The sequence below is a fragment of the Sturnus vulgaris genome, chromosome 21, assembly GCF_052056855.1.
Source record: "Sturnus vulgaris isolate bStuVul1 chromosome 21, bStuVul1.hap1, whole genome shotgun sequence".
Classification (NCBI taxonomy): Eukaryota; Metazoa; Chordata; class Aves; order Passeriformes; family Sturnidae; genus Sturnus; species Sturnus vulgaris.
In genome coordinates this window covers 8155116-8165876 of record NC_142263.1, presented here as the reverse complement: position 1 = coordinate 8165876, position 10761 = coordinate 8155116, and the positions used below count along the sequence as shown (strand labels likewise).

Here is a 10761-nt window from a genome sequence, read left to right as displayed (position 1 = left end):
TCTCAAAGCCAAGCCCAGCTCCCACAGGGCCGGCTGTGGGGTACCCAATGCAGCCGCGCCTCCACACTCCGGGTGTGGAGCAGCCCCGTCTCAACACTGAGCCCTCGCTTTGCTCTAGAGGGAGCCAAGCAGCCACTTCCCAGGAGGAAGCTGCTGTCCTTTCATCCTCCCAAACCAAATTTCCTCCTTGCCAGCATCTACTGCCTTGCCCAATATCCCCCCGGGTGGAAAATTTTTCCTACCACCATGCCCACACTGCTGCTCAGGGCCTCTATCGAGTGTCTCTCCTTTATTGATGAAAACCACAAAAATAATTCAAAATACAAAGGTGTAATAGAAAGGCATCTAGAGATGAGGGGTTTTGGTGGTTATAAGAGGCGGGTGGAACAGGGCTGGTCCCTCCTCAGAGTGCCAGCAGGACAGCTTGGGCTGGCTGTGAGGAGGATGAGGATGGGCACTGGGCTGGGCTGACATGGCCAGCAGCCTCCCTGGCCTGTGCTGGCTGCCACAGCCCCCTGGATCCCTGGTCCGGCTCCGAGCCCTGGCTGCACAGGAGCTGGAGGAGATGAAGCTTTGGGTGGCTGCTGTGGGGCTCACAGGATCCTCACAGGATCTTGCTCCGTGTGCTCTCAGTGCAGCGGTTCAGAATCAGGTCTTTGCTGGGACGGGGAGGAACAGCAGGCTGAGCCTTGGGCTTGTTGTCCTCTGGTTCCTTTTTCTCAACTGCAAGTAAAAAGGATGCACAGATGGGTCAGAGCTCTCCAAACACACCACCCCCATGAACATTCAGCAGCTTCCTACATAATGGCCACCAAAGCTCCTGCCTCTCCTCCTGTCCCTGCTGCATGCAGTTGTTCCTGCAGGTCATGGTGTCAGGATGGGAACTGTGCTCAGGGAAAGCTTGTCTTTAGGTCTGCATGAGGTCGGCCCATCTTTAGCTCTGGGAAGGTCATGGATACCGCATGGGGACAACCAGATCTAAAGGGTATGGCTCAATGTCTACCTCTCTCCTTCTTCACGAAGAAAGGCTTTTTACAAGGGCCTGAACTGTAGGACAAGGGGGAGTGGTTTCATATTGTCAGAGGTCAGGGTTAGATTAAATATTAGGAAAAAATTCTTTCCTGTGAAGGTAATGAGGCACAGGTTGCCCAAAGAAACTGTGGCTGCCCTGTGCCTGGAAGTGTTCAAGGCTAGGTTGGATGAGGCTTGGAGCAACCTGATCAAGTGGAAGCTTGGAACAAATTGGTCTTTAAGGTCCCTTTCTATCCTTTCTAACTGCATCCTATAATTCTATGATTCTTCATGCAACACTTCCTTCTGGAGGCTCTGCTGACAGCTAACATCCATGGTGATTGCAATGGTAATGAGAGCACTGGGGAGGTTTGATGCACAAAGGCAAACACAGATCCCAAATGTAGGCTGACCTCCTTCCAGGACCATATTCTGTTCTGTCTGGCCTATAGCCAGGGGTAAGAAAACTCCTTGAAAGAAACAGCTCCTTGCACAGACCTTCCCCATGGGAAATGGCAGGTGGGCATGGTGTGACCTCAGTGTGCCATCTGCTCCAGCTGCCAGCACTGGTGGGGGCCATGGGTCATGCCTGCAGGATTCCAGTTCCACTGAGACTTACTGATGACATTGGCCTTGTTCTGGGAATTTCCCTTCATCTTCCGCTGGTTCTGGATGTACTTCTTGCTGTTCCTCCTGTAGGTCTCCTGGCTGATTTGCTTCCGGCCCTGCCTGTGGATGCTCTTCACATTTCGGATGGTGGATCTGCAAGGAGTGAGAAACAAAACTTTCAGTTTTCATGCTGGCAGCTCTCACACCACACATTTCTTTCCCCACACTTCCTCCTCTGCTTCGCACAAACCCCAATTTCTGCTTTTGGGTTTTCCCTGGTGAATGCCCTTGAGGGCAGCCATCAGTGAGACACAATCTACAACATGTTCAGAGGCAGCTGGATGGTGCTTTGCAACCAAACACTGAAGGATCAACCCTGAGCACAAGTCTGGAAAGTAATGATTGGGATTGATGAGGAAGATTGGGCATAAGGCTGGAAGGATGAGATGGACATGGGGTTTATCCAAGAAAGGCCCAGAAGTGATCTATAGCTCTTTGATGAATGAACATAGAGTGCCTGTCCTGGCCACAAAATTGAGGTCCCTGGTGTGGGGTTTGGAATGGGTCCCCAATGCTCAAAGGTCAGATACAGGGCAATGGAGTATGGGGCATGTGTACACCTGGATGTGTGGTGTTGAACCCACAGGAGACAAACTGCTGAGAGAAGTGAAAGGCTGAGCAGCATGGGGCTGCTACAGGGGAACCCCCAGCACTGGGGACTGTCCCCAGGCAGGCAGACAGAAGCCCCTGCTTTGTCTTCAGTACCATGGCAGGGGTGAGGTGGCTCCTGATGTCCACCCCATGGCATTGTCCTGCTCTTCTCAAAGAAATGTGCCTCTCTGCCTTCAGCCCCTTCCTGGCCTGAGCACACACCTCATGTCATAGCAAAGCTCTTGCCCATAACAGCAGGTCACCACCTTCACAACAGGGCTTGGCCTGGCTGCCAGTGCCATGGAGGCAGCAGTCACAATGGCAGGGGGACATGCCACTGTCCTTGGAACAGGCCACCTCATCTCCCCCAAGGCTACCAGCAAACATCACTGTGTTCAAGTACGTGGATCTGGACCATTTTACACTGTCTCACACTCAATCCATGCTCCAGCAAAACTGGATTTGGAGAGATTTTATAGCAGGCCTGACATGTCATCTTGCAAAAAAAAAGATAGCAACAACTTCTGCCCTTTTTAGCCATCCTCTTTGCATTGAAATTCATGAGTTATTATTGCTTTTTATCTTTTTAATCAAAATAGAACCCCTTGCATTAGCTCAAATCTTCCCATTAGATTAAGCCACTTGGCAGCTCCATTTAGTCAAATCTCTCCTTGCCTCTGAAAGATTCAATGCACACACTTAGGAAGTAAGAAATTGGCCAATTTAAAAATAAAACAAGATTAGCCCAGAAAAGAAACTTTGCAGAAGGACAAGGAGAAATACACCTGATGGGAGGATCTGTTGGAGCAAGGATCTTGGAGCCCTGCATCAGCAATGCTGGGGTGCCTGTGGTAGTGGGGGAGCACAGCCCTGCTCTGTGCCCTGCTTACATTTCTCCAGGCACTTCCTCACTGACAGGGCAAGCAGGTGACACCACAATATCCTGTCAGGTTTAATTTCACCTCCCTCAAGGAAGAGAGAGATGTTCTTCTGCCCTCTGCACAGAGCTTCTCCTACCTCCGTGGAGGAGCACCCCGGTTCCTCAGCTCACTCTTGACAGAGGTGTTCACCTCCCCAGCTTTCTGCAGGTACATGGCAGGGTAATAACCTGTGGTGTCATCCTTCCTGCAGTGCAACACAAAGAAACATCACTTGCAGTCGTGGCTCTGCAACCACCTCCTCAGTCCAGGAGAGAGATTTGATCTCAAACAGAATGTCCCAGAATGGATTGGTTAGAAGGGACCTTAAAGGACCTCATTCCAACCCCCTGCCACAGGCAGGGACACGTTTCCCCAGAATAGATTATTCCAAGCCCCATCCAACTTGGCCTTGAACTCTTCCAACTCAGGACATTCCATGAGTCATGGTTCATCCCTCTCCCCCGCTGGTGCCATGAGGGTTACCCCTCATGTTCCTTGCAGCTGGGGTGAAAGTTGAGGTTTTGCAAAGCAAAAGGTGCCAGAACAATTGGAGGCAAAATAACAGATTTTTTTTTTCTCTGCCTCCTTCTTGGATATTTCTGAAGCCCTCAGCAGAGGACTCTCCAGCTGCAATGTTTAATATTTGGCAAAGAACAGACTCTGAGAAGCAGCCCTGCAAAAGGAAGTGCTGGGCAGTGGCACCAAAGATGCCATGGCTTTCAGAGCCCTGATGTGGAGAACCATGGATGCTCCCTTCCCTCTGCCTGTGCTGCTTGCCTGGCCCGTTCATGGCACCTCTCACCTGATGACCCACCAGCCATCAAGGAGCTTGTGGATGACTTCAATGGTATCACCCTCCTTGAGGGTCAGCTCATCCTCTTCCACAGCAGTGTAGCTTTTCTGGACCGTGTATGCTTCACCTACACACGAAATGGGGATGGTGGATCATGTGCTGACACCTCAGGGATAGGGGCTCAACCTCCCCAGTCACTGAGAAGAGGAAGCACCAGAGCATTGGGAGGCACCCTACATTTTAGGCAAGACTGAGGGTGCTTCAGGTTTGGATTCAGACTTCCCCCAGTCTTGTCATTGCCCATGGTTCATCCCAGCCCCTTCACCATCTCTCCAGAAGGAAGTTTTTGGGTGCAAGCAGAGGAAGCACACCTATCTCTGCTCGAAGATGTGTTCACAATTCAGTGAAATAAGGCAGAAGGAAGTGTTGTGCTAATAGAGCCTGTTCCAGTGTTGTGAAACCTGCAAAGCTGAAGCCTGTTGAGCAATTGGCACAAGTCTGCAGGATCCTCCCTCTGCTCCACGTGATAGAGCCCTGCTGTCATGGCAGGGCAATGCAGAGGGCAGGAGCAGGGCCAGGCCCTGGTAAGGACAGCACAGAGGTGAAGCCCTGTGAATGCCTGTGTCTGATTTGAATGCTGCATCATGCTGTTCTGCCAACCCAGCACCTCAGCCTTCACCAGCCAGTTCAGCATGGCCACTGGGTGAAGATCAGCCAAAACACACATCTAATGCTGGTCATGGTTCCAGGTCATGGGAAGCTCCCAAAGTTGACACTGAGGCATCAAGCCATGAGATTTATCCCTCCTGGCAGTTCCTAGGCAGCATCTCCCTGCCCAGTGATCCTGCTCAGTCTGAATTGCCCAGATTTGCAGTGAGCCATCTCAGTGGAGAGCTGCAGCAGGCTGTGCTCTGACACACACACACATCCTGGTCACCCCAACATTTTACCTGCATAGTTAGGCTCCTGCTCTTCAGACTCATCAGGACCATCCATTGGCTCCAGATAGGCAGCAGGTACCCAGCCTCGTTTATTCTTCAATTGACAAAACCACCAGCCTGCAAAGAAAGCAACCATGGGCAAGAGCAGAGAGTGCTGTGGAGACTGGCACCAGGCCTGTCCTGGCCAGGCAGGTGCAGGCATCTCCGTGTCCTGGACCAAAGGGACAGTGCTGGGGCCAGTCTCTGTTGATTTGACATGGTGCAGCCAGAGAACTTGACCAGTTCCTCCTGTTCCTGCTGGGCAGGAAGCCTCACAGGCTGAGGCATGGCCAGGATGAACTGCCCCTCACCCTTCACTGCCATAACTATCTCACAATGCTGTGTTTGGACACAAGATGCAAGGGCAATACTCATTCCTGCTGAAATTGTGCAGGGAGTGGGCTGGCCCTCAGGGGCTCTCCAGGGGGATGGACACACGTCACTGTTAGCTATCAGATTAGCTATGGAATGGCAAAAGGAGACACAGTGACATGGCTTCCTCCAGAAGGTAGAAGGAGCATTTATTAAAGAAGCCATCAAACTTTTATAGACTAGATCACAGAACTGAGGATAAAATCAAACTCATTGGTCCAAGGAAGACAACACCCCCTGTAAACAAGCTTTCACCAAAACACCATGTTTCTCACACATCCCTCCTGTCACAAGATCAGATGTCAGATGTTGTTACTCATTTTTTTCACTTTCTGTTTTCCTTTGAGCAGCCTGAGAAAACTCAAACTCCTCTTTTCCCTGGCTGTCCAGTATACACAGACACATACCATTCTCACTCTTCTCCACGACATCCACCATGTCCCCAGCTTTGAGAGCCATCTCAGATGTGGAGCTCTTCTCATAGTCAGCAATGGCTCGGTACGTTTGCAGGACAATGGGGCCCGTGATGTCTGCATGAGAGAAGTGACACATGTTCCCTCCTCCAGCCCCCAGCCCAGAAATACCCTATTTCAGACAGGCCAAAAGCAGCCCCAGGACAGCCCAAAGTGCCCTCCCAGCCTCTTTCAGCCCCAGACTAGCTGGATTTCAGGACAATGTCTCATTCCTCACAGCTACAGCTCTGGCACAGCAACCATGCCCTTAGTGAGGGTATCTGCCATGGAATGACAACCTCTCTCCCCAGCAGCCTTCACTGCTGCTGAGGCAGCCACTTGCAGCCCTCTGGGACTGTCTTACCAGTGAGGTTTTTCTTGGAATCCTTTGGCAGGAGGAAGACCTCAGGCTTCTTGATCCTAGACAGGTCAGAACAAAGGCAGCTCAATGCCAACCAACCCTACCCACCAGCAGAGACACCCTCCCTGCAGGCTACTGCCAGCAGCCTAGGCCAGGAATGCAGGATTTCCCTCAAAATAGCAGGAGCTGGACTCACTGGCTGTCTGTGACAGGGTTCATGTCGTCATGACGGACCTTGAAGAAGCTGACCACGTGCAGGCACCGGGAGATCTTGTGGGGTAGGTTCACCAGTGCATAGCAGTACTCAGCCAGCGTGCCCTGCCTGTTCTCAGTTGAGCGCTGCCCATCAAACCACTTTGGGGCTGGGGGAGAGGAAAAAGGGCTCAGAAAAAGCAGACAGAACACTTTGGTTTTGATACTTTCCCTTAATTTTGCCCTGTAAGCAAGTCTGGCCCCAAGGTGATGCAAGGTGCATTGTGCCAATAAGGTGTGTGGGAGCACAGCTCATGCAAGCCCAGAAATGATCCTGTTTGACCCTATTTCAGTTTTAGGGTAACTCCTACATGTGTGTTCAGACTAAGCCCAACTTCTGGGCCATAAATACAGCAGATGCACCAGGGCACCAGGAGGGGCTCAGGGGACCAGCCTACAGTCAGAGGAGATATGCTTATCCTCCCATCCCACTGGTTATGGTGTTCTTGACTCCAGAGCTCTAAAATACTGCTGAAATCCCAACCCTGAGCAATGTTGAACTGCATGATGGGGGTGCTTTTGTGTGGTCAGTGGCACCCCATGCTCCTCCAGCAGTCTGACACCTGTCTTGTCCCCAGTCCTCTCAGTTCCCCAAATAAGGAATAAGGAAAATGGAATAAGGAATAAGAGATAAGGAATAAGGAACAGCCCCAGCATGGTGGAGGGCAGCATACTGGAAGAGGCCTAGCATGGTGGTGTTAGTCCAGCTGTAATGGAACCCCCCAGACTGGCACCCACACTGCTGCACAGTGCAGGCTTATTCCTCCTCTAGAGGTGTCAACCATAACTCTTTCTCTCTCAACCACAGCTCTTTCTCAGACTCCCCCTTCTGCCCCCTTTAAAGCAGGAAATTAAATAAAATGGGGAAGTTTTCTGACATGCACTTTGCTTGGAGACAAAGTGTCAGCTGTTTGGATCAGGAGTTCATTCTGTGTTGTTGAAGACATATTGCATTGTTTCCTCTTACAAAGTATCTGTTGCCATAAGGGCATTAAGCCAGTACTAGTGATGGTATCACCAAAAGAGGGCTCAGCTCAGCTCCACTCAGTTCAGCCTCCCCAAAGCCAGACACTTTGTACCAGCCAGGGGTCATAGAGGTCACAGCTGATTCTTCTGGAGGTGCCTCTGGGGTGCCCAGCCTCCAGCGAGCAGGGATGGGGTCTGCAGGGCTGCTGAGTGCTGGAAAGAACCACAGCCACTGCCCAGATCTTTCTGGGGTTCTGATTTCGAGCCTGGTGTACAGGAAATACTGCACCACGCACCTGCCTGGGAGGCAGCCAGCACAGCTCAACCCACCAGGGAATTTCCCAACTAACTGCAACTTGTGTTCACCCCCCAGCCACGGTGCTTGCCCCTCACCTGGCAAGTGCGGGATGATCCGGTTCTCTATGTTGATGTCCCCGGATTCAATGGGGAACATCTCCTTCAGCGCTTTCTGCAGAGCAGAGCCAGGCACAACAGTGAGGATGGCACCAGGGGAACGCTCTGTGACACCCTCTCCTCTGCCCCTAGCTTGGCTCCTTTCCTGGTGCTCTGCCCTGCTGCCACTAGCATGTGCTGGCTGGATTCCACACCTCGGCACTCTGTGCCCAGGGACACACAGCCCATGGCTCCCACCTTCAAGGGGCAAAAGAGATTGAAAGACTGGACCCAGAAGCCTCTTTTGAACCAGGTTTGCTTTGAGGCAATTTCAAGTGGCATTCACCCTCCTTTTTCTCCACCCCGAGCCTGTGTCCCCCAGGAGGACTCACGTGGAACTCGTATATCTCAGTGAAGCGGCGGTAGACAACCTTTTCAGAGAGGTCATTCCACTTCACCAGGAACATGTAGACCTGAGGAGCAAAGCAGAGGCTGCAGTTCTGCAGGCAGGTGGGACACCACACCCCACCATGCCCAGGGAGCCCTGTGGATGGTCCAGTTTCAGATAAAATTCAATGTTTTCCTTCCACCACCCCAATGCAAGTAGCTCTGGCTTGGCAGCAAATAAACTGGGCACTAGGAGAGCTTGGAGTGGATGGAGAGTGGACAGAAACGTGCAGGTGGGTGGGAAACAAAGAGGAAAAAGCACTTTCCAAGACTGCAAAGTAACCAATAGCTTGCAAAGGAAGTGCCCAAACTCTTGTGCGTTCAGGACATTTTAGTCTCTGGCTGCCTCCAGCTCATGTTATCAGCCATGACCCCCTTAAAAGGAAGCCTTTAGGCCCTCAGTCACATTCATCTGAGGAAATTTGTTGGCCAGGCTTTTTACCCTGGCCAGTCCTCAGTCCTGACGTGGCAGAACGCTGCTGAGTACTCACATAGTGCTGGCTGGGGAAAAACCTCTTCTCGTAGCCCAGCAGTTCGATGTGCCGGATGAAGGCGTCCCCCATTGCTGCTCCCGGTGCTCTCCCCTCCCCTCTGCCCTCGCCCAGCTCTGCTGTGTTTTAAAGCCCCGGGGAAGAGGAACTCGCGCTGCAATCGCACCCGTAATTGTCTACTCGCTGTGGTTTGTACTCAGTCGGTGCTTCCCAGCCCAGCCCCTCCAGTGGCTCCAGGACTGGGAGGAGCATCGGGGATAACCCGGAGGGACCTCTGGAATCAGAGGACAGTGAAGGGTGAGGGCCAGGCTGGCTGCCCTGATATCCAAAGGACTCCTCTGACTGCTGATGCTGCCCCTTGCAGCAGAGGGTCAAGGACAGCTGCCTTGGATATGACAGCCAGAGGCGCCTTTACCCTCCCAATCAGAGCTGGAAGGGCTGGATGAGGCATGTAACACATTCCCTGAGCCCCAGGAGTGGCAGTACTGGCTTCTGTGTGGCTGGGAATGGCAGGGGGTGGATCTGGGGCACAGCACAGCCAGGATGGGGCAGCCACGGGCTCAGTGTATAGAGTCCCTTCCCTTGCATCACCATTTTCTTTCAGTCACTTGCAGCTTCCCCAAAATCTGCTACCAAAAGGTTCCCTTGAGGAGCCCCGGAGGACCTGAGCCAGCCCCAGCCCTGCTCACCACCTTTCCTGGGCACAGGTGAATGGGAGAGAACCCCAGGCATGGGAAAACCTCAGAGTGGGCTGGAGACAGATCCCTGTGTCCTGCTGGGAGAGCAGGAGAGTCCCTTGCTAAGCTGTTCTGAAATGCCAGTGCACCAGCTGCCTTCATGTCCTTCTCCATCCTCAGCCCTGAGCAGAAAGACCTGAAGGGATGTAAGAGCTGCAGGGATCAATTCCACACTGCTTGCAAGCAAAGGTGTACCCAGAAGCGCTTTTGTAACCCAAGGGCACCCTCAATGACAGTGGACACCAGAGGTGGGCTGTCACCTGACAGAGCCAGGCCGTGCTCTCCACAGGATCCCTGGAGGAGTCCAGCTCCAGCTGTGAACACTCAGCTCCATCCCTGAATCTGTGCTCCATCCCCTCCAGAATCCTGTGCCCAAGCACAACTGACGTCCCCAGCAGGCCAGCTGAGCTGGGGGTTAGAGCAAACCCAGCCCCACACTCAGCCAGGAGCAGAGATGCCTCAGAGAGAGGCAGCATCCCTGTCCCCTGACCCTGGCAGGAGCAGCCCCAAACCACAACAGGGGCTCTCCCCACTGACCAGCAGCAGCAAACCCTGGCACAGGATCAACCCAATGCCTTTGTAACCTCGTAAGGACAAAAGCTTGCTCTGGCTGCATTAAAAACATTAAATATTAAGCATAGCCCTCCCCTGGAACTTGGGCGTGGCACCTGCAGCTGTGCAATAGGAAATGGTCATTTACATTCGGTTTCTTATTATTTTAACATGGGGACTTCCCTATATGCAAGGCAAAATTATGCAACCACAGATACTAAAAAAGATCCATTCAGGGCTCTTTGGATTCAGCTCTGTTAGTCACCAGATAACTGCTGCTTATGGGGAACACCATAAGCTTTGTCATAAAAGCCAATTTCATACTTACACTTGCTTGCACTAAATTTAAAACTGCATTACAGACAGTACATTACAGGAAACCACTTAATTCACATGTTTCTTCCTGTTTCTTCATTTCTTATCTTGTGATGTGAGAAATAAGAGGTTTTAGATGCCACTGTCCATGAAGGATTAGTTCACAGCAAAACACCACCTGTAACTCTGTGTGATACACTGCTGAGTGTTCCAGCAAATGTCTCACAGCTAGTACGTGTCAAGAAGAACGATTTTAGAAGAGAATTCTCAGAAGAGGAACATCCCATCTGAACAAGCTAAGTTCTGTTGGTTTTGCACAGTCTGGCTTTTGGTAGCAGGCAGGCTAAGGAGGTGAGAAGCTGCTGGAAGCTTCCACCATGTCTGGCAGAGCCAATCCCTGATGGCTCTGAAGATGGACGTGCTGCTGGCCAAGGCTGGGCCAATTACATACAATGGTAA

The 10761-nt window shown here is 51.9% G+C and overlaps 1 protein-coding gene across 1 annotated transcript; it reads right to left on the bottom strand.

Annotated features, from left to right (window-relative positions):
- Positions 1-274: 274 nt before the first annotated feature.
- Positions 275-8880, bottom strand: NCF1 (neutrophil cytosolic factor 1). The gene is made up of 11 exons (XM_014891639.2): positions 8699-8880; positions 8153-8233; positions 7761-7836; positions 6346-6511; positions 6153-6208; positions 5744-5866; positions 4935-5042; positions 3994-4111; positions 3289-3396; positions 1631-1773; positions 275-723 (listed from the first exon to the last, which is right to left on the bottom strand). The coding sequence occupies exons 1-11, from the start codon at positions 8768-8770 to the stop codon at positions 605-607; spliced, it is 1170 nt and encodes a 389-aa protein (XP_014747125.2). The 5' UTR covers positions 8771-8880; the 3' UTR covers positions 275-604.
- Positions 8881-10761: the final 1881 nt, after the last annotated feature.

What these genes read in the sequence shown, in the direction of transcription:
- NCF1 (XM_014891639.2), bottom strand. Translation starts at nt 8,770, where the DNA reads ATGGGGGACGCCTTCATCCGGCACATCGAACTGCTGGGCTACGAGAAG. An exon ending in CTGAGATATACGAGTTCCAC is followed by an intron (nt 7,837 to 8,152) that starts GTGAGTCCTCCT and finishes TCTGCTCTGCAG; the next exon opens with AAAGCGCTGAAGGAGATGTT. An exon ending in TTCCAAGAAAAACCTCACTG is followed by an intron (nt 5,867 to 6,152) that starts GTAAGACAGTCC and finishes TCTCTCATGCAG; the next exon opens with ACATCACGGGCCCCATTGTC.